Source organism: Hylaeus volcanicus, chromosome 8, assembly GCF_026283585.1.
Source record: "Hylaeus volcanicus isolate JK05 chromosome 8, UHH_iyHylVolc1.0_haploid, whole genome shotgun sequence".
Lineage (NCBI taxonomy): Eukaryota > Metazoa > Arthropoda > Insecta > Hymenoptera > Colletidae > Hylaeus > Hylaeus volcanicus.
In genome coordinates, this window is record NC_071983.1 from 7,307,106 (window position 1) to 7,330,745 (window position 23,640).

General features: G+C 36.9%; 1 protein-coding gene and 1 long non-coding RNA gene across 6 annotated transcripts in view; one reads left to right on the plus strand and one right to left on the minus strand.

Annotated features, from left to right (window-relative positions):
* LOC128881263 (calcium-binding mitochondrial carrier protein Aralar1) overlaps positions 1 to 23,640 on the plus strand; it is a 31,288-nt gene that overhangs the window by 567 nt on the left and 7,081 nt on the right. For 2 of the 5 annotated variants that reach the window (XM_054132146.1, XM_054132151.1), the window contains exons 2-17: positions 17,474 to 17,530; positions 18,145 to 18,287; positions 18,991 to 19,106; positions 19,192 to 19,331; positions 19,463 to 19,609; positions 19,702 to 19,843; positions 19,933 to 20,026; positions 20,454 to 20,489; positions 21,111 to 21,201; positions 21,334 to 21,409; positions 21,627 to 21,745; positions 21,821 to 21,991; positions 22,112 to 22,252; positions 22,333 to 22,527; positions 22,619 to 22,721; positions 23,419 to 23,509. In XM_054132146.1, coding sequence (XP_053988121.1) covers positions 17,474 to 17,530; positions 18,145 to 18,287; positions 18,991 to 19,106; positions 19,192 to 19,331; positions 19,463 to 19,609; positions 19,702 to 19,843; positions 19,933 to 20,026; positions 20,454 to 20,489; positions 21,111 to 21,201; positions 21,334 to 21,409; positions 21,627 to 21,745; positions 21,821 to 21,991; positions 22,112 to 22,252; positions 22,333 to 22,527; positions 22,619 to 22,721; positions 23,419 to 23,509 — 1,862 coding nt within the window. Of the gene's footprint in view, positions 1 to 7,908; positions 8,164 to 13,940; positions 14,258 to 17,473; positions 17,531 to 18,144; positions 18,288 to 18,990; positions 19,107 to 19,191; positions 19,332 to 19,462; positions 19,610 to 19,701; positions 19,844 to 19,932; positions 20,027 to 20,453; positions 20,490 to 21,110; positions 21,202 to 21,333; positions 21,410 to 21,626; positions 21,746 to 21,820; positions 21,992 to 22,111; positions 22,253 to 22,332; positions 22,528 to 22,618; positions 22,722 to 23,418; positions 23,510 to 23,640 lie in introns of those variants that run through there. The other 3 variants (XM_054132147.1, XM_054132149.1, XM_054132148.1) reach the window with 3 other exon arrangements.
* Positions 8,661 to 11,410, minus strand: LOC128881267 (uncharacterized). Its single transcript, XR_008458028.1, has 3 exons — positions 11,294 to 11,410; positions 10,545 to 11,223; positions 8,661 to 9,997 (listed from the first exon to the last, which is right to left on the minus strand). It is a non-coding gene; the product is annotated as an uncharacterized LOC128881267 (long non-coding RNA).

The window sequence follows — 23,640 nt, forward strand, 5'->3', positions numbered from 1 at the left end:
GAAGCGACACTGGCCGAGTGATATCTGCATCGAGTTGGATGTGTTCACGAATGGCGGGTGCGAATATCGATCCTGAAGTCTCCGGCCGCGAGGCCGTCTTCGTTTCGAGGTCACCGGGACTTCAGCCGCAACCCTCACTCTCGATCTCGATACTATCTTCAACCGACTTCCCTTTTTCCTCAAACTCTTACGACTACAGCCGACAACTTTTATATCGGGACAGCTCACAAATTTCACTTTTCGGGACATAAGTCTGTCTGTGATAAAGGATAATGGAAACACGTATCGTATCGGAACATTAGGTCCACAACCTCGACAAACAACTTTCATATTAGGACGCTTCACGATTTTTACTTTTTCACTTGGTAGCTCTATATCGAAGGATAAGGAAAGTACATATCGTATTGCGACGTTATATTCGAATACTCTCTAATTCGTACTTTTTTCGCGTCATAACTCTAACTATGATAAAGGATAATGGAAGTACATACCATATTGAAACGATAGGTCTAGTCAACAAAAGTATAAAGTTTGTTCGTTTAATTCGTAACGTTTCTTATACGATGTCTAATTTTTGCGTTATTGTAACTGTTTTAGCATCGATGCGTGGTGCGCGAGTCATTATGCGTTTATGGTTGAAAATCGCAGGTCTCGTTGAATGCGTTTAGTAGTTCGTAACTCATTTATATTTCTGCCGTTGGCGTTGCATTACGTTGACCCAATTATAATATTATGAATCTACACCACTATAGATAACACGGAGTTAGAGTTCTGTTGACTAAAAATTATTGAGTTAAGTAACCAAAGTAGAGACTTCTAACATTGTAATAAACAATCCATAATGTATAATTAATTGAATATACTTCGTGTACGTTTTGCATTACATGTTCTACGTCAAACTATGCCAAAGTGATGATCCTTTTTATTCTTCAGTCATATTTATCAAAGACGACCAACAAACAATTTTAATGTAATTTTCAACAAACATTGAAATATTTCGTTTTATCCTTTTTTTTCAAAATTACTAAAAGGGTTAATATTATTCTTTGAATCCGAGGAAATTGACGTGACTGTTGAAGAGAATCGAAATCGAAGTGGAATATAATTCTAATTTTTATCGCGATTGCATCCACAGTGTTTTAAACTGGAATAAACTATTTTTTCAAATTATTCCATTAAAAGTTTTGTTATCATTTTCTGTGATGGCACCGACGCGACGCACTCCATCTTCTAAACTACCCGTTGATAAGTTTTCATGAAACTTTTTTATTACTTTTTGATTGCAAAAGGCTTCCTTGTTAACAGATGCTGTTTAACACTTTTGTAGAAGCGAATGGATATGTTGTAGGTTTTTATGTAACGAATTTTCATGGTAATTCATCGTCCATATCTTTCTCTCCATTTGCCAAGCAGGATGTAGATATCTTTTAATTGCTATGCTATGTAGTACTTTATCGAATAGTTTTTTTCACTCGCCTTCCTACTATGCCTTCGCATTCCTCAACATGTACACACTTTTATCTGTTTTTTAACAAGACACTCGGTCAATATTATTGTGTAATATCGTATATGTATTGTCAATAACGTTGTCTGCCTCTGGATGATATTGCGGACGAATTGAAACAATCAAAAAGTATTTGATATTATTGAAGTCCTGTCAATATATTGCGACGTGCGTGCAGGGAATATTACGCAATATTACTTCTACCTCTTGTGTACATACTTTTGTCCTATTTGCGAGCTACAAAACAAGATGGAAGCGAGATTTCCTTATCAGACGTACACAGCAGAGATGGGTGAAATTTTATTCGAATAACAGATAGCGGATAAAATCGATCTATTGAAATTTAATCGCGATATTTATACAACGGAATAGTTGTTTGGGTGAGTCTTTATTTAATAAGCGTGAATTATTCTATTTTATAATGTAGGTTACGATTTGTATCGAAAAATGATGGATTATTGTATTAATGGATTTACTTGCAATTGAAAATTTGTATCAATAAGGGGAAGGGCTTTTTTTTATATTTAGGGGGTGAAACCACCCCTGGAAGTTCATAAAAAGAAAAAATTTACAGTTTTTTTGATCGAGTGATGTTCATGATATTTAATGTACAGGGGGTTTTGGGAGTGCTATTACTAAATTTGAACTCAAGATATAGAAATTCAGCGTGACGAATCCAATATGGCCGAACAAAGTGCGAAAAGTGACGCGATTTGAGTGAAGGTTAGTGTTTGGAAGTTTTTGAGGTCGCTGATTACGAATTTAAATTGAAAATGGCGGGACCAACATGGCGGATAAAAATGGGAAGAATTATTCAATTTGGATGAAAGTCCGTACTCTGGGATTTTAGAGGTCGTTGATTACGAATCTGAACCCAAAATTCCAAAATGAAGATGGCGAATCCAATATGGCGAAGCAGAATGAAGACGAAAACACACCGAAAAGTGTTATTACTAGACTGCGGATCTTTATGCATTTATAGGAAATTTGAACGTGCAAGAACCTACGAAATGCAAACAATATGCAAGAATATAAAAAAGATTGAAAGCAAAGTTCATGTTATAACATTTGCGGAATAAAATAAATTCCTATTTAGGTTCAATTTTCACGTTCGAGAAGATTTTATTCTCCATAAAGATCCGCAGTCTAGTTATTACATTATCTTGTAAGTTGTAGAACTTTTCGAAACAAGTCCGTAGCTGATGTATTAACCCTTTCGGTACGAGCGCCGGATATATCCGGCATCCATCTGATGCTCTGTGTGGAAGAGCGCCGGATATATCCGGCGTCCATCTAATAACATTATATGTGTTACTTATATAATTACATACGCATTTTGCGAGAGCATCACGGCGGACAGAGCACTCTTACCAAAAGAGTTAATCGCTCGAAAATCGCTGAGGACGTAAAGAGGAAAATTGTATCGTATTGTCGCGAAAAAAGGTTGACCTGTGCGGCAACTCAGCCGTGAAAGAATTTTGGCGCACGAGTTATGTAAGTCGCTGTAGGATCGCTCAAACTGTGTCCTAATTCTAGAGACGCAGAAACGAATGCAGGGAATGCAGACGTTCGATCCAAATCAACCGATATACAGCCACTTACGATCACCTTGACCGTGACGAGTGTGCTAATCCTTCCGTGTCGTAATTTTAAATCCTATTTACGTCGCGACTGAGATTTTCCAAGGAATATGCCTAACTCTTTTAGGCACACGGCTTAAAATTGAAATAAATTTCGTGCTGCACAGGAGAACAGTATCGATATCTGTTTTCACTTATTTATCGTTAGTGTTATTTCACTGCCAATTCCATGGAAAAAAGAACTTTAAATAAAATATCAAATCCAAGCAAAAGATAGAATTAGTTTAAACTTAATTCTCAAGGAATTAAAGGATACTTGTAAAATTCGATCACGTGTACTATTCATTAACAGAGAGGTTAATGGTCTTATCCTAAAGAATATTTTATTCTTTGAATTGTCCAGATCAACGAATTTCCAGTTATTATTATTTATCTTTATATATGAAATTTATTTATAGTGTTTAGCTTTATATTCGGCAGGTGGCGCTACAGTCACACCACTACAGTGCCACATATCCTATATATATATATATAGAAAGAAATAAAATTAAAAAACTTACCACCTCAATAATACATGTATATGTATATGGTGCGAGTATGGCCTCAGATGGTCCAGTATGACATTTAAATATAACAGATGGCGTGATATACAATATTCATTATGGATTTTACCCATAAAGAATAAAAAGTACATATAAAAAAGTAATACTACGCGAACGTGACTATAGCACCGCATACTTCTAAATGTCTCGAACTTACCTTAGTTGGGATAAAATGAACTCAGTTGTACGAGATGAAAGCATTCTCAGATATTACAATAAAACTCATTGCTTATCGTATCTTTCCGTTAATTTCTCAAACGAAGGCTGCTTCGATGCTTGACTTAAATGCGAGCTTGTTGATCACGACGCGTTGGTTCGTTGTGGTTAATTATCTAGAATGTTTACCGAGATTTACAACACCGAGTTACACGACTATATCGTAATCGTTCGTAAACAGTGACCGGTCAGCGATTGTGTCGATGTTTATCCAATCCTATGACGTAAACCACTACCTATGCATCGACGTAGGAATACGCAACATTTTCTGTTTAAATCGCGCTCTTCGCAAAAACATCGTCGCATTGCAAATAACCATTACTGATTTCGCGAGAAATATTCGATACTTTTTGTCACGGTGCAGTATTATTTTTTTTAGGTCGTCGCGATTGCGCGCCACTCGTCTGCTTGTAATTAACACGAAGCTTTTTCATCCGACTCAGATCTAATCCTAAACTAACCGAGACCCGACGGACAACCGAGATGATGATCGGGGGCAGGATATGACGCGAGGAACCGATTCGAATATGCTCGGAATCGACCACTACATTTACGTGCATGAAGTCACGTAGGCTTTCGGAGAGCGAAATTCGCGCAGGAACCATCATTGCCATATTGGACACCACGCGGACCAGCATTTCGTGTTTCTAGCAAATTTTAATATACTGTAACTCGCAAAGTAGTGTTCCGTGGATTTTAACAAAACTTCACTTGATTCTTCTTTGATTAAATATGAATGATGTGAGCCTTTTTCGATTTAAATTGACCGCCCCAGTTTCACGACAAACGACATCAAAATTTTGTAATTTTCACACAGCTTTTTATAGAAGATACGAACTTTCGCGTGAATTTTTTTCGAGTTAAATGAAAATCCAGTCTAGGAAGTTGCTGGAAATTTGATATGTTATAAAAGCCAAAATTACAAATTGCATAAAATCGAAGAAACGATTATTGACCGCGCCGTTACTGGAATATAATTCATTGAAATCTGGAACTGAACGTAGAAAACGTGCACAGTATCAGACAGTGTCGTTGCCGCTTGAATGTTTGCGTAGGTGTACGTATCGATATATTGATGCAAACGTGTACGAGAACAGTAATACCGTACAAAAGTTGCCAATTATATTTTTGAACGTGATTACCTCGAAACAACTAGCTTAATAGAAACGAAAACGCTGAGTGGGCTATCATTTTGTTCCGCAATGTACACGAAACCTCAGCATTACATTCGTCCAGTTTGTCGTCTCTTTGTTGGAGTGCATCGATCGCCCGTAGCCTGGTCGATTCAGCATCTCTGAAGCATTAAGTTGCAAGTGTTCCGCACCGTTTATCGTCCAATAACGACGGAGCCATTCCATCCGCTTTCCGACGTTCGTTTCGCGTGGAAAACGTTCACAACCAATTATCAAACATTTTCGACCTGCCTCCCACAAATGGAAATCCAGTTTTCCAAGTAAAACTATACAACAACATTTTCTCGTATTTATTATTCATTACGAAACTTAATTTAAGATATTTTTAAGCGCACGTTGCATTTAGCTCCAGATGGACCGTATTTCTCAGTGATATAGTTGAAACCAAATATCTTTAAGCCCACGTGTATCGTAGAAGACTGATAGTGTTCGTATTAGCACGATCTCTTCTTCGTTGAATACCAAATATCAGAAATATTGTATCTTATTGTACCGACCGTACTTTATAATTTAAAATTCCTCGAAGCCTAACGAATAATGTCTTATTAATAATTTTCGTGTCGGAGCTACTCCAAAATGTAACATCCTCTTTTGTCGAGTTCAGACGAAAGGATCAGATCGGTACTTCGTAGTTTGCGCAACGGTGTTTGCGCAAATTTGTGCGGAGCTCGGAATTAGCACGGCCTGAAAATCACGTCGCAGTATTTTCGGTTCGCGCACCGCTCTAGTAAAAGCTCACCGAGTTTCGCAAGTTTCTAAGGGCTATTGACACTGGAGATGATTATGGTGATAAATCATGAGGTATCTCGCGTTTTACGCGACGAAAAACTCCATTTTATAAATCCGTTCGGTTGCTTCAAATACGCAACGAAATTAAAATATTTAATTTTTGGAAAATATACAGACAATTTCACTTGTTCCTATAGATTGTATTTCTCCTTAGGATATTTATTTTAAATATTTCCAAAATGTTCAAAATAAACGACTCGGTATTAAAAGTACTATTAATTATTAATTAATACATTAATCGTATCATTATAATCATATTAAACTGCACTCAGTTCTTCGAGTGTCCTCGATGTTGTTATTCTTCTCTAAGTGAATAATTACTCGACATTATTTTTACCACGATTCATCGTCAATTTAAACCTTCCATCGATTAATATAAATATGCGGACGCTACGTCGACGAATGATTATCGTGGCTACGATAATATCGATCGGGTGACAAAAGGACGATGATGCAAAATTGCAAACCGATACCTATCATGGCCGCGTTGCCAACGAAGAAACCGATCCGTTACCGATAAGCAATTGGATACTCGGTCTTATCCAAAGAAAATTTCAATTCTGACGGAAAACTAATACAGCAATGGGTTATTTCCAGAGTTGTGCGGGATTGCAATCCAAGTACTTCATGAATTATTACCGCGAAACAATTTGTGGTTTTTACACAGGAATTATGAAAATGAATGGCACGTTATTAAATACTTTTTAATGATTTGTACAGTACTTGTGTGTCCTATCGAATGTTAGAAATACACGAATATGGAAGCAGTGCGATGTTAACCGTTAGAGTAAACAATTTCCTGCTCCATTCTATTGGCAATGGACCCCCTCTAAGAAACTTAATGTCCCTATTATTCAATGTGTTCAACGTGTACATACTTTCCGGCGGGAATTGAATCGAATTCACTTAACTCGTGATTCTCGAAGATCGCCATTGATGTTTCCATCGTATCTATTTGCTACGGTAGTACGTAATTTTATCCAAACAACAAAGATCCGTAAGAGAATTGATATTAAAATTTTAAATAATTCGAATAACTTTTTTTTGGCTCCAATTTGACCAAGCCATTCGATTTAGAATAAGCGCAATGTCATTGATATATTAACGAGTAATTGTCATTTATTATCGTACTAAACGAAACATAAACTTTTTATGATTGAAATAAGCGAGGATCATAGAATATTTTATTATTCATTATTGACACTATATATTTGCAACGATGACAATTGTAAAGTACCCATACGATAATTACGCAGTGATCACTGAATTTAATTACTTGGAAATATGATTAGGTACATAGAAATTCCCTCGCAATTAGCGATCACCTTAAAAAATAACTAAAATCCAACTAAATTATAGTTTGTTCGCTATCATCATATTTTGTATCAAAGAAAGCTGAAATAGCGGCGAGTAGAGTATGAATTTGTCAAAATAAACGCTATCTTATTATACATAAAAATATACAAGGTTCTATTTAAAAGAATCAAATTGTTCTTCGAATCTCTCCCACCACTTGAATTACAACAAAACTATTTACACCGTATAATTCGTACACTTGAACCAAATAATGTTCGTAAAATAATGTTTAAGATATCTTCATTCCCTCGTGAGATATTTAACAATTCCCATTTAACACGTTGATCGCCACGTCGCCCATATATGGGTGACGGTGCTTTTCACTGAAAAACGAAAACTATTCATTCTGAAAGTTAAGTGTCATAGAAAACGAATTTAAATGAAATACTTGAATTTCGACGAAGTTACAGAACTAACTGCCGAAATAAATATTTCATTACGCAGTTTCCAAAAGTCTGTAAACAAAATTAAATCGCGATAGAAATTTTCAAGAGTATTAGCGCGTCAGTGAACGTGTTGAACGAAACACCGTGTACATTTGCGTCATCCGAATCGTCGAGCGACAGTGGCTGTATCTAGGCTTTCCTGTAACAGTTTTCCCTGTAAAGCGGGTCGGGGACCTCGTGTTCACCCTCCCTCCGTGAACCTGCACCAGTTGCGTCGAGAACCTCGCCGTGAGTCGACACCAGTCACGCGTGGATCGTCCTCGAGGTAACTTGGCGATCTGGAGATGATCCGTTGACGCGTCATACGTTTCCAACGAACGAACATGTGACCAGGAATCCACCGTCGGCGTATGTGTGTTACTTTTTGTGCGATCAGTGGCTCGAAGGTGTCCAAAGGTGTGATAGTGTTGTGTTGTTGTACTGGAAACGGATGAGTAAGGGAGAATGCATCAAAAAAACGACGAGGATTACGAAGAGGTCAGTTCTCCAGAATTTTTTTGCACCAGCCGTGTGCTTCCTTTTCTCTTTTAGGCCTTGTCTACCTGTGTGTGATTCTTCCGTGTCGCTGTGAGCGTCGGAATTTTTCTTGTAGTTTGCCGCAGGTCCTTCTGGCGCGACGATCCGAAGAGTTGAGCATACTTTAGGAACGTCTTCTTTAAATTATTTTTGAAACTAAGAGTTCTATAAACGAACTAAATATAAAAGAGTTTCGTCTCAGCTCATCGCCTATGAGCTGGTATTTTTTAAAAATTTATTTAACGGATATTGACATTTCTCTGAGCCATTTCTCGAAGGCGTATTATGTTTTATAATAAATACAATAATGTTATTTTAGTCCTTTTATTCGTACCATTTAGTTATGTTTAGCATGTGTTTGTTGTTACATTAGTTTATATTATAAGCGCATAAAATTCCGCAATCTATTCGTTACTGTGAAAAGTTAATACTTTAATGAAATAAAATGGCGGGTGAATGTTTCTGTATAAACTAGAGTTGAAATAATCATATAGATCTGAAGGCACAGAATTAATTTTTACGACCGGTAACTGTCAAGTATACTTGTAATTTGTTGGTAGAATAACAATAAGCAGAATTCATTGATTACTGAACATTGTGTATATTATTGTAGGTAAATTAAATGACCATCAGATTGAGACTTAGGTCTCGTATACGCGAAAAAATAAAGAAAAAGATGCTCGTTTCATTTTATGTTTAAAGAAGCATGAAATTTTGCATTTTTAAAAATAGCCGTGTGTCACATGTTCGCTACTGAAGTTCACAAGAACGTATTTAAATTTCAGAAAAATCGATTCGAGAGTTATTTTTTTTTTTTTTTTATCTTGATAACCAGCTGAGAAAAATGATGTTTCGAGAAAAACGAGTTTGAAGCTTGTACAAGTTTTATAAAGTTTGTACAAAAATATTTTTGTATTCTTTTTGAATAATATCATCGGTAGAACGAACATTGGAATCCTATTTTATTTTATGAATTTTGACAAAAAAATTCCGAAAGTATGCTTAATACTTCTCGTCACGCCAGAAAGACTCCTTAATTCGGGCAACGTGTTTCTGGCAAAGGTCGTGTACTTGCGAACCGCTGTTCCAGGTATACGTAAATAGTACAAAGCACAAAGGGGATATCGGTGTAGAACAGTTAGCAAAAGGACGGTTCACTGGAAGAGGAAGAATTGAGTCATTACATTGGAATTCAGCAATTACCTAGTGTTATTTTTATTTTAATCATGATCTCATAGTTCCGTTTCTTTGGACGAAAAGATATATGTATAATCCTACTTATTTTGTAGCATTTGATACGATCCAGAATATCCCGTAATTGCTGGCAATTTTCTATCGCGATAACTGAATAATATTCCTAATTTCCTTGATTATTTCTTCAAAGAAGTATACATTTTTTTCTTGCAGTAAAGATGATTCATTCATTGCAATTTTCCGTCTCTGATATCCGGTATCTAATCTCCCTGGAAAATTCTCAACCAAGCTGTTTCTGCCAATTCCACTTTTATTTCACGGTCATTTCGTGTTAGAATTACTCAGATAAAAGAAACCACGTGGTTGTTGGTATATGCATCAGACATAGACATTTTTCAAATAAGATTTAAAGTGCTATTTCAGATGATGCACTATTTAATTTTATGAATACTTAGTGTTTGAAATACAATTTCGTTATCTTCTTACGTGAGATAATTTTTAAAATTATCTGCCAACGTTGGGAAACTTTCGTGATACTGTTTTATCGACCACTTCGTATTATTTTCCCCCTTAATAGTCGACAATCTTTCAACGAAAAATTCTAAAATTACAAAGGAATTAATTTAATCTTTTTCAAAACATTTTTCTTTATTCTGTTTGTATACGAGCTTTACTTTCAATAGTTTGTCATATTATTGCGTATTATGTACATCTTGTAGTTTTTTGCACATTCAAATTTCTTATAAATACATGAACATTCGTATTCTATTCATAAATGCCTTCCATCTTTTAACTTACGATTTATTTCCAAATTAATTATTCTAAGACTGTGGATTTGATGTATTTGTGTAGTGAATTATTATTTTACATAATGTATGTTGAACATAATCTATTAATTAGAATAATAATTTACTATTTTGTTTTGCGTAACTGTACATACCTTTTTCTTGTGTTTAACGTGTATTTGTCATAATAGCTTGTATCACAAATGGATCAAATCTGCAGTCCAGTAATAATTAATTTGTAACATTCATCGTTTAGCAGTCAAATTAATAAATTGCTACTCGCGAGAGGTTCTTCGAAAGCATGATTACATCTCACCGGCAGCGAAAGCTATTTATTAATCAACCCGATACACATTTACCCACCTTTGAATCAAGCGGTGCCGATAACGCCAAGGAGCTTTGTGAAATAGTAGCATATTATCGTTTCCAGTGACATTATTAGTATTAATTGTACGGGATTCTCGATTACCAGTCCGTGTAACGCATTACGTAACTGTATGATCTTGTTGTACTTGAGATTATCCGATCGGATCCACGGTTGAATTCCATCGGTTCGCGATAGCACACTGATAATTCCTTAACCGCATTAGACGTGTCTCTGTATCGTGGAATGCTTTTTTTAGGGCGAACATCGCTGTGAAGGGCTGAAAAATTGCTAATTCTTTTCCGTTAATTCATTAATTATTTTTTAATGAATGGTAGAGATACGTTATTAAGGATACATTGAACATTTAAACAAATTTTTACTGAAATATACTAAAAAATTCATCTGAAAATAAACCTGAATACTTTATTAATAATAAAAAAATAAGTTGGTTAATTAGAGTGATTTTTTAACGGCGTTAATTAATGAGAGCAATTATGCCACACGATGACGATATAAAATTAATTAATTGTTTTTCAATATCCTGTAATAGTCTGACCTTAACCTGTTTATAAACTGCATTCATATTGGTGTAGACAAATTTTCCGAAAATTAATAACGAATAACCAGTTCTTCATCTTCTTTCTGACCTTCAAGATTACTCTTGACGTTTAATCACTGTAACAGTTACATTTGTATTTGTTTATCGTAAATCAGTTTATTTTGTGATTCAAAGTCTAACTTTTACCTCAGCTTATCCACGAGTTATACTTTCGACAGGTGTAAAAGGATCGCCTAAAGAGGGACTAGTCGAACCAAAAAGAATTTATTAAATCGTGTCGTTCGTTAGAGTGACCAATCGCCCACAAGCGATAATTAACAGGGCTGTTGTAAATTGGGATTAACGAACGTCGATAAATAAACCTGACATGCGTATTCATGGTCTGAACGAGCTGCTCAGCCTGTTCGGTCGACGGTTATGTAACATCGTCGCCTTGTAAAATGAACGACGCATACAGGAAGCTATGCGTTGAACCGGTTGGGCATCTCTGCGCCAAGGCACGCGCTCGCAATCGCGTAAAAATATCTGCTCTTGACAATGAGCAAGACCACCACTGGCGTCGAGAAATAAGATTGCTGTAAAATACAAATTTAAAGAGTTAATTAAAAAAAAAACGAGGATCCGTTGAGGTGGTTGTTTCGAGATGGTCAAGTTGAAAAATAGCATTGGAAATTTTCGTAAAATTACAGTCTTACTGCTTTCACACACGTCCATAATAAATCAATATGTATATCTACATATGTATCCGTAATATTCGAGACGTGATTGTGGCAACAACGCCGACTGTTACCAACTCTGAACGTTCTTTACGTTCTGTTTCAGATGTTTTTTTTTTTTTTTCTTTTAAATGGTTTATAATATCGATTTTTATAACGTACCAAATTTTCGGAAAGTTCCTAAATAACATTTTCATTCAAATTGAAAGAGATTGCGTGAAAATCGGTGCGTTCCATAAAAAGTCGTTTTTCATAAAATTGACGTGGTCGATATAAATCAAGATGGCCCATATGATTCATATGTAATCAAAGGACAATTTCAAGTGAGGTTTTGTTAAAATTATAAGTAGTACATGAAATATATCAGCCCTTTGCGGTCCTAGGTCGAACGAGGCTCGACGAAATTGTATCGGGATCGAGATCTTGTAGTTTGGTCTATTCGCGGAGAGTGATCTGGAAAAAGAGTAAAAATAGAGTTACCTAGGTACAGCTTCAGAGAACTGAGGGAAGAAGAAAGTCTGCTTGGTTGGGATACGAGGAATCGTATCCTCAGGAATCGCATTGGGATAAGAATTTCTCAAGGCAGACAAAAAATAGAATTAAGGAAGGGAAGGACTCTAGGAAGCAGGAAGCAGATATACAAACACTGGAAGTAAAGGTGGGATAGATACCGATGGTTTATTTAGGATTTAGGACCGTGTCGAGTCACAAAAAGAAACGAAGGAGGAATCGTGAACGAAGAATGCGTATGAACGGAGATACGAAATCAGGTCCAGGAGATAGGTAGCGATGGCTGAATCATCTTCCTCTTTGTTCAATGGTCAGTCGTCTAGGAATACAGCGATCTCCATTTACTTTAGCTTAACCATCAATTTTACATTCTAAATATTTAAAACCATTACTTCATAAACTTGTTAAACTGTAAGTATTTATTACAGAAAATCTTTCTTGGAACATTTTATGAAATAAAGGATAACAAAGTATACATTTAATGACAAAGTAAATTGCAGCGTTATAGACGGTTTACAACTCTTTGTCACGTCATAGCTATTATTCAATTTTGATTCACCGGTTCATAATTGCCGTTGCTTTGAAATACAGTTAACTGAAAAGTACACGTGTTTTACCAATGTGATCAGCTCTGTTATATACCAGTCACTTGAAATAACGTCTTTGAAATAATTTGCATCTTTGGTGACGCGTTTTTAAACAGACACGAACATCTTGATCAAGTAAGAAATTAATTTTTTCTTAGTAACTTCTTCAAACATTAAGGGAGTCTCTCGAAACCAATCGGATACGAGTAACATTCTTATCTAAATAAAACTAAACAATGAAAGAAAGATAAATAACTTTTTATTTGGTACAACTTAAATAAAATCTCAAATTTGAATTTCATAATGATATTATATTTCAATTTGAACCGACAAATCTTACCGGAACAGTTACTCGATCGAATAAAGGTCAGGAATAAATTGGTGTAATTAAGTGTAATTTTATTTGTTATCTATTACATTACATTTCAATAGATTTAGTACGTCATATACAACTCATGAAATTTCAATTTTAAATTGAAAATACAATTACATATAAATATACACATGAAAAGTGTTGAAATAAACGCGTCTGTTGGACTTTTCAGAACAAAACATCTTGTTTGGTACTTTAATGTACCAAAATGACGAGTAAATATATCTGTTTAAATTCGAACTATAAAGGATAGAATACAGAGGCACATAATTAATTCCTACATGCAATAACTGTGATCTATAATTAAGATAAAAATTTCTTTCTCGCACGATAATTTTCATTTCACCATCTACTGTCAGTTATTCGATCAGCACTTGGGGAAAAAAGCATTACTGGAAAATGATAAACCCCAAAAAGTTAAACGGTACTCCTACGTTCCATTCTCAATGTCGGAACCCCATGGAGCTGTAACGCGTCCCTGTTTACTCGACGTCTATTATTCGAACAAGGTTTTGCGTTTTTTTCTGGGCTGCTATCAGCATAAAGTGGCAAAAAAGTGGCAATCTTTCAAACGAAGAGCCGCAGAGGAGGGAGCCGAAGAGAAACACGAGCGACTTTTCTTCAATGCGCGGTGATTCAGTCTCGTCGTGTCTTTCGCACACGAAACACGGGTCGCTGGTGTCGCGTTTTCGTCGGTCGACTCGCATCCGACACGTGCGTCACGCACATACCGAATACCATACCGTTCCGCGTTATTTAAGACATCTGTTGACCTGATTATTTTCTCCTCGTCCAGTATTCCACGCACGCGGTCATTGTCACCATGCTGACTTCCGGGACCACGTGACGTCTCTAGAAGAATTTACGTTACACGACGAGTTGTATCCTCGCGTTTTACCGTTACACGTTGGATTACTTTTTCTTTCGAAGAAATCTCGAGAGCAAATCTACCCGCTGCGTTATGGTACGTTCATATCAGCCCGCTTCGTAATTTCAAACCGAACCTTCTTCTCGCGCCATCTTGCTTACTCCTTCCAGAAAATGAAAGTTTCTGATCGCACCAGTAATCTTCCTTACTCGTTTCTTTCCATTCGGTCGGATTTTGCTCGAAAGAAACGAAGATATTTCTCGACCGTGTCGCGCGACCTCGTTCACGACGGGTTATCATTTTTATATCATTTTACGTTGTCGGAGTCGCACAGTCGGTTGCTTGGATATTTTTCGTCCACGACCGATCACACCTAACGATGCATCCGTGTCGATCGTTGCTAGAAATTCTGGCGAACGTGAAATGTTACTCGAAAAATGGACATCGAACTAGCGGGAGTGTTACTAGTGGCGTTACACTTCCACGAGGCACAAGTTGAAGAAGAAACGAAGCACATTTATTAATTGAATTGAATTGAAATAACAATATACGGGAATTACATAACAGGAGAGATCTAGCCTACAATAATAATTCAAGAATAATTATAATACAAGCGTCCGTATCTAATCTAACAAGTACTTTTACTTTTGTACCTGAACACTGTTTTCAGAAAGAGAATCTATCTTCTTCAAAGGAATCCCAATTTTACGATAAACATTCCAGGTGAAATTTTAATTTTTACTTAAGCAGTATCAGATGATTGTTTATCTTTTGGTACGGATTCATTATCTAGAGAAACTGTTACCCATCCCCGAGGCTCCGAAAGGTTCTCAAAAACTGTTCGCGATTTTCTTATCGATTTTGACAGATAATTGTCAGAAATCGACCGTTATTTTTGGTGCGACTAGCGAAGCCGTCGAGTCGGGTTATCGGCTTTGAAGAGCTGGCATGTTCGTCTCTAGTGGCTCGTATCATTCCCACATTATTTTCTGCGTCAAGTTCTCGAGCGTCGAATGACCGTGAAAAGTGCATGTAATATAATCACGTGACCCGCACGTGACACGCGCGTCTATATTACTCAAGGCAGATTTGATCGTCTTAGTGCTCGTGCTCGCAATCTAGAGTACGCACACGCGACGACTGTATGAGAATTCGCGACAATATTCATAACCAGGCCGCGGATTTTTATGGAAAATAAAATTATTGTAAACGTACCTACGCGAATCGAACCTTAATACGAATTTAAGTCTTTTTTTTAAATAAGCAAATGTTTCTACAAATTTCGATCCAGAATGTACAGCTTTCTAACAGGACCACATTAAGATTTTCGATGCCAATGAATTGAAAATATTGTAAATTCAAATACTTCTTTCCATTTATTAGGGTTTTATTATAAAAATAAGCATAGTCGAATGCTTTTTTAATATCTGAAATGGATGGTTTCACTGGGTTATATCGTTTACAGTCTACATTTAAGGAAATTGTATGAAAAGTTCGCTAATTATTGTTATCGCTTAATTGAAGTTGTAGCCGTATCTAATCTTCACAGTTCGCGACACGAAAATACTTAATATACATATACCGATCCGAATCTAATTAGTGTAATTTTTATATATGACATCAGAAATTTGGTGATAATATTTCAAAGCTACGTATGATAAGGCATGCAAATATGAAACGTGTTGCAATGTAAATTCTTGTTTACCATTGATTGTCGCGAAATTTCAACATGGTCAGGGCCATATTATGAAATGTACGATAAAGAGCTTTGGAATACTTGAGATTTAATAACTATTATCTTGTAACTATTTTTATCGAGTCCATACCACAAAAGGCTGATACTTTAACGTAACAGAATACCGAGTAAATATGTTTTCTTAAATTTTCTTAAATCAGAATTACAAACAAAAATACGTACATAATGAATAAATAGTAAACGATCCAACGTAAAGGCACAGAATTAATTTATACACCATTCCAACCGTGGAAAATGTAGATGGACAGCAATATGTTGGTGAATTTCATTAAAAATCACTACGCAACAGATAACCGAAAATATTGCGTAATTGTGTATTACTATTGTTATCTGCAAAATGTGCTTCGCTGATGTAAAGCACTGTATCATCGATTTACGCAATGTGGCATAGCTACGTGCGTGAATGCAACCTTTTCATATCGTATGATAAATACTATCGCTGATAACCCGAGGTTAATAGACGTTATTAAAAAATGCTTGGCTTTCGTCTTACGATAATACAAATGGGCGATATTATTAAAAGTTTCTAAATAAATGCGTTTGTTGGACTTCTCCGAGCAAAACATCGTGTTTCGCCGGAGCGATAATAATAAAAGTGTATAATAACATCAGAGAGGCATATCTTATCAATCGTTGGAATGAACTGCAATGTCCATCGGGTCAAGACTCGGGTTATGTGTATATGTATATATACAGTAATAAAAGTATATAATAACTTCGAAAAGGCATACACTGCAATGTCCGTCAGGTTGAGACTCAGATTATATCTATAGATAAAATGTAATAGAGATCTGGTTGAGGATTTAAAAGGTTTAATGTACCAAAATGATTAATAAATATACCTGTTTAAATTAGAGTTATAATGAATTGAATACAGAGGCACATAATTCGTTTCTACATGTAATATATATAATTTTTTATCTACAGATTGCATTCTCAGTAAGAGAGATAGACTGATCCTGAATGAACTTTTATAGTATCGTTCTAAAATGGTCTCAAGTTTAAGAATATAACGTTTCATAAAAAAAGAAAAAAAATACGTTGATGACCTTGAAATCTCATAAAACAAACGACCCTGGAAAAAATTGTACTCTTCCATCGTAGGTGTCCCTTATAATAGTGCGATCTTGTCTTGACAAGTCTTATCAGCGGACTGTAATTAACGGAGATATTCACGGTGGATAAAGTTATTGCTTCACTCTGTACATATACCGTCTTACTGTAAATTTTTAATTTTTAAAAAATTATATTATTCCATGTTATTGTTACGCTCTCCTGGTGTTCCTGTTCAGTCATAACAATTTATTAATAGCAATTAATATCAAATACTGTTCTTGTACATATGGCGTCCATGATATTGTTATGTTGAGACAGTAACTGTAGTAAAAGATGAGAGTAAAGGTGAAGAGTTTGCAGATTTTGTTCGCAATTGTCGCCATTCGTTGGACGCATTCAGCAGTATTTGAATTTATAATTCATTTAAACTTATAATTTCTTGTTTACTCTTGAGCTGATTGCCTTTTTCGCAATACTAACTTGCAATGTTTAATTTTCAGGGTTCCGGATATCTAAAGCGTGCGAATAATGAACGCCTCCATGAAATATTTAATCAGGTAAACGATCCAACTCAATTTGCTTTACGTATATCATGATACACAGTTGAAAATAAATGTTACAAATAAATTTGATTCAGCAATTATTAAATTCAACGAATCAAGTTTGTCATTACCTATATTCACCTTCAAAAATAGTATAAGTCATCGAATAACATTTTTTCTTTTTTTTTTTTTATTTTATTGTAATGTAATGCAATTTACTTGTAATATATTTCTATGAAAAAAAAAGTGGTTAATGTTATAAAAGATAATAATTCAGTACATCATGCATTTTAATTTTAGCTTATTAGTTTCTAGCATTACCAATCGAATGAAAAACTTGAAATGAAATATTAAACTGTACGACTATGAGAAATTACAATTTTTCAGGGTTTTAGTCAAATTATTTTTAAATAATATCCCACAATTTTTTTTAATTAAAAGTTGGACACAATAGATCTTTCTCAGTGGTAATTAATGACTTTAAAAATGACACTACGCATTGAAAGCTAAGCAAAAGATGGAAGAATTGTTAATCCACATAACCGCAAAGAGTTCAGCGAAAGTCAGAGATCGTCTGATTTTTCGCGTGGTTGCACGGTCGGAGTAATGGTGTTTCCCGGAAATTACAGTACGCCTCGCAGGAGAAGAATGGCGAGAGGTTCATGACCCCGTCTGACTTCGTGCGAAGTTACCTTGGCCTTTACACAGATGCCGATTACAATCCAGATTCCGTCAACCTGCTCGCGGGCATCGTCGATACTAGCAAAGATGGGTCAGTATTGAAAATCTAGATCATGTTTCTACGACTGTGTACCGCGTACACTCAATTCACAGTGGCTAAAGAAAGTATTGAAACACTCACTTTTCTTTAACCTTACGGAGGATATTGACCAAAGGGATTATATTAGGTTGTCCTAAAAGTTTTTTTCGCGACTTGCATTTAGTTGTTTTGCGTAGGAGTGTTTTTATAAATAGACAACATTATCTCTTAGAAGTTGATGTTATAACAGTAATAGAGCATAATGGATAGTACACAATTCAGTCATGTAACGTAAAACATAAAATATTGTGTATGGATTACTTATTACTTGATCAAAGAGATTATTGTCTGATTTAATAATTTCATAATTTCATAATTTAATAACTACAACCAATAAAACATTCCTAATGATAATGGCGAAGATGTAATTTCACATTCTTGAATGGTTCTACAAAAACGCGTTACATATTATTTAAAAAATGTTATATTATTACAATAATAATCATATTGATAAGAGTTATAAAAGTTGAAATCAAGCCATACTGTTGCGCGTAGTTCATAGAAAGTGTCGAATCAGCAAAATCTTTATTTTAACACGTAAAGACATGTTTACAGTGTCTTTTCAGCAACGTCTCTTTTAGACACCGTAAACCTCGTTAAAAGTTCACCGTCTAACCAAGTTGTTTGAATCTAATTTCGATGTTGAAACTTTCAGGCTCATATCGTTTACTGAGTTCCAAGCATTCGAAGGGCTGCTATGCGTGCCGGATGCTCTGTACAAGACAGCCTTCCAGTTGTTCGACACTAATGGAAATGGAATGGTTGCGTTTGGTAAGCGGAATCTCCTACGGGAAGTTCGATTCGATCGCGTCGATTAAAGGGTGAGGAGTTCACGGCCCTCGATTTTCCTTTGCAGACGAGTTCGTTGAGGTGATGCGGAAAACAGAGCTGCATCTACGGATGCCTTTCAACATGGAAAGTAGTTTCATTAAACTTTATTTCGGAAAGGATAAACAGAGGCTGATCAGCTACGCGGAGTTCAGTCAATTCTTGCATGTGAGTAGGCGACAAAGTATTCGAAATGTCCACGGTAATCGAGGACGTAATTATCGACACATTTTCTTTTCCATCTAGAAAATTTCATTAAAAACGCTTTAAACGACCAGGGCTGAACTTTTTGTTTACAGGATTTTCACGAGGAGTATGCGACAGAGGCTTTCAAGAAATTCGACAAAGACGGACAGGGTTTCATCTCAGCGTTAGACTTTCAGGATATCATGCTCAGTATCAAGAGTCACTTGCTGACCAAGGATGTGAGGGATAATTTAGTTGCCGTAAGTTAACAGTAGCATTGTTTTGCTCGTGGTCGTTCTCCGTAATAAATGGAACACTTTTTGGAGTATAACCAAATATAATATAAATGCAGGCTGCTAGTAGCGGTCAGACTGGAAGGAAGGTCAGCTTTCCATACTTCATGGCCTTCAATTCCCTTCTGAATAATATGGAGCTCATAAAACGTATCTACCTGAATGCGACGAACGGCCATAGATTCGAAGAGGTTACCAAGGGTAAAAAGTTTCTTAGAAAGTTCCTTCTTCGCTGGAATTGTAAGAGAATGGCTCGCAATACCGATGGGGATCGATTTGAATGCTTTCAGAGAGGTTCCTTCATTCCGCACAAATGATGTCGCAGATCACACCTCTGGAGGTGGACATTCTCTTTCAACTTTGCGACCTACTTCATCAGACTGGGTGAGTATCTCCAATCCCGGGACCACCGAGTCGTATCGACACTTCGACGTCGATTGGTCGCACGAAAGGTCACGTGGAATGAATTTTTTCGGCTGCACGCAGAAAAAAGCGACAAAAGTATTCTTAGTGTCAGGGTGATAGCTATTGTCCACGCCGACCTGGTCAACGAAAAGCAATAAGAACATGTTGAAAAGTCACGTAATGCTATCGTTGCACCAGCAAGCACACATCGTCATCATCCATATGTCGAGAGTCTCGTTTCTGGCAAAAGAAGATGGAGACTATCGCTGCCAAGAGAATCATTTTTAAACGCCTCCTATGCCTACCAAAAAGCTTGACACATTATTCTTTCCGATCTTCAGTGAGCAACGATTAAAGTTCTCATTATTGAATATATTTGTTTACGTGTTTACGCTGCCTGGATCAGATCTACGGAAGATGACGAGGCAGATTCGGGGCTTGGGTGCGTCTTTGTATTACAAGAATAATCACGTGCTATATAACTCTGTATAACGCATACGTTGGCCTCGCGCGAAAGCAATGGGGAGCTTTCGAAAAACGATCAAACAGCGAATTCAGAAAACACATTTGGAATTTCCTTGACACGAACGGTTGACCGAAAACTCGTAAATGTTCTTTTCTAAATTCCGCGTTTGTCGTCCTTTGGAGTAAGAAAATTCCCATTCCTTTCGTCAATGTAATTGTATGTACATGTAAGGATAATCACACTTGTTTCACCTACTTTCTTCAGCATCTATCTTAGGACGATGGTATCTGCAAACATTTGCACACCGTGGACACTAATGATTCCATTTTTCTTCCATTCGATGCTAGTGACAGATTTAAGGACATGTTTGAGGAACTCTATTGCCAGGGTATATGTTTAGAATCGCTCGAAGCAGTGCCATCGACGTGTTGCACATAACGACCATCCTAGATACCATTTTTTTTTCTTTTTTTTTTTTTTTTTAATTGTACATTCTTAAAGGAAACGATTCTTTCATCCACCTTGTCCCAATTCAAACGCTTTACTGTCGCGACAGCTACGATGTACGTACTGAGCAGGCATTTTCTCGGGTTTCAGGAAAATTGTATACAATGATCTCGTGGCTATTACACCTGAGCAGTATTTCAAGCAAATTACAAAACGTCTCGCCGAGATTAAGGCGGTGTCGGTAAGTGTGGTGAAAGAGAAGAGTGTTCACGCCGGTCAGATGGCAGTCAGACATTCCCGGAAAGAATGCGCAATTACCACGAACGTGTCGGATACATACGTTGTTTAATAGTCAGTGTTGTTGCCATTTCAGAGCCCTGACGAGCGTGGTGTGATCGTGCAAATACTCGAGAGCGGATATCGATTCGTCCTTGGATCTATCGGCGGAGGTATGTTCACTGGGACTGGTATTGACATTTCTCTTTACAGCTACGCGAAGCGTTCTAGGATTGCCGACTCGTTAAGTACATCTACTTTTCGAAAAGCAAACGCTGTTTTATGGTTAGGGAATTTACTCTAAGTATTTAAACGCCTGCTCCTCGCGGAGCTGACACGATTAGGGTACAGTTAAAGTAGTAAAAGCTAGACGAAGAATGTTTTCTGCAGCGGTCGGCGCTACGGCCGTCTACCCGATCGACCTGGTCAAGACGAGGATGCAGAACCAGAGGGCTGGCTCGCTCGTCGGCGAACTTATGTACAGAAACAGCTTTGATTGCTTAAAAAAGGTTGGAATCGAAAAGTCTCGCCATGAAACACTGTCTGCATTGTTAATCATGAAGTTGGTATTTTGCGTTTGACAGGTCATTCGGCACGAAGGTTTCTTCGGCCTTTACAGAGGATTGATACCTCAGCTGATGGGCGTTGCCCCCGAGAAAGCAATCAAACTAACCGTCAATGACTTCGTCAGAGATAAGTTCATGGATAAAAACAGCAATTTACCCCTTTACGGGGAAATTATGTCCGGTGCTTGTGTAAGTGATCGATGAACATATTTTAGCACCCGGCTCGTCCTCGATGCGTATCTTCCCGCGTCTGTGCTTTTCAAACTCACGATTTTACACCATTTTTCAGAGTTACGTTTTATCTTTCAGGCCGGAGGGTCGCAGGTAATCTTCACGAACCCCTTAGAAATTGTGAAAATCCGGCTGCAGGTGGCTGGCGAAATAGCTGGAGGTACGAAAGTCAGAGCATTGACAGTTGTAAAGGAATTAGGACTTTTTGGTTTGTACAAAGTGAGTGTTCTCAGCTCTTTCATATCGTGCAAAATTGGAAAAATCTTTCGGTTCGCTTTAACGTATTACTCTACTTTTAGGGTGCGAGAGCTTGTTTTCTACGTGACGTTCCGTTCAGTGCTATCTATTTCCCGATGTATGCTCACACGAAAGCTCGATTGGCGGATGAAGGAGGATACAACACACCTCTGTCACTCCTTGTTTCCGGTGCACTCGCTGGTGTGCCTGCAGCAGCGCTGGTCACTCCTGCAGACGTAATAAAAACAAGATTGCAAGTACGTTTCACGTTTATTTCGATCGACCATAACCTATTGTCTCATTTTATTCTTTGAATAACAACAAAAAAAAAATGTTTTATTACCGTAGGTTGTAGCTAGAGAAGGGCAAACAACGTACAATGGCTTGGCGGACTGCGCGAGGAAAATTTATAAGGAAGAAGGTGCAAGGGCGTTCTGGAAAGGAGCTACAGGTATGAGATTCTATTATATTCGCTCGGCTGAGTTTTCTGGATAATTTGGAACTTTCAAGCGTAAAGTAGAAACGCTTGTTAGCTATACCAGGATGTGACATTTATTTTAAGTTCGATATAAAGAGAGTTAGTAATATATTTTGATTTGGTCGATTGCATGCGCGGGGATCGGCCCCCTGCCGCATCTTTCGACTATTCTTCCTCTCCAATATGACCTGGCAACTTACTTCTAAGTGAGTACTTCTTTTTCTCTTTGCCTGCCAGTCTCGTCGTGTTTTGAGTTCTCCTCTCCATCAAGTTTTCCTTTGTGAGAGCTACCCGTTCTTCACTTTCTCGTGTTTTTCTTGATTTTCTGCGTAACGGGTTTGTTTGTTCTCAAGGTGCCCCGTCGAAAGCACTGCACTCCATCGCACGATTCGTTCTTTTCATGTGACTTATTTCTCCATTATCTCATACGAATCTCTTACAACCGTTGTTTAATTCTGTTTCTAGGACGAAGAATGTTTTATTATTGTTTGACGTTTGTTTCAGTTTTAAATGTTAAGTCTGCAGGAGTATAGTCATAACATACATTCGACATAACTCTCAAGGGCATCACTCTGAGAAATCTTTATTTAGACAAAGAACACAATCCAGTGCGTAAAAGCAGAGTACCGTGCGAGCTGGTGTTATTTCAATCAATTTTTCTATTTTACAGCACGAGTGTTCAGATCGTCGCCGCAGTTTGGCGTCACGCTCTTCACCTATGAGCTTTTACAGAGGCTTTTCGTTGTCGACTTCGGAGGATCGTAAGTATACATATAAATAATACATGGATCCCTTATAGAGTGTTTAACAAACAATTGTAAATTCAGTGTGCTGCAATGTCAATCAAAAAAAAAGAAGTGGTTTGGAAATAACCAATTGTCAAAATTTTTAG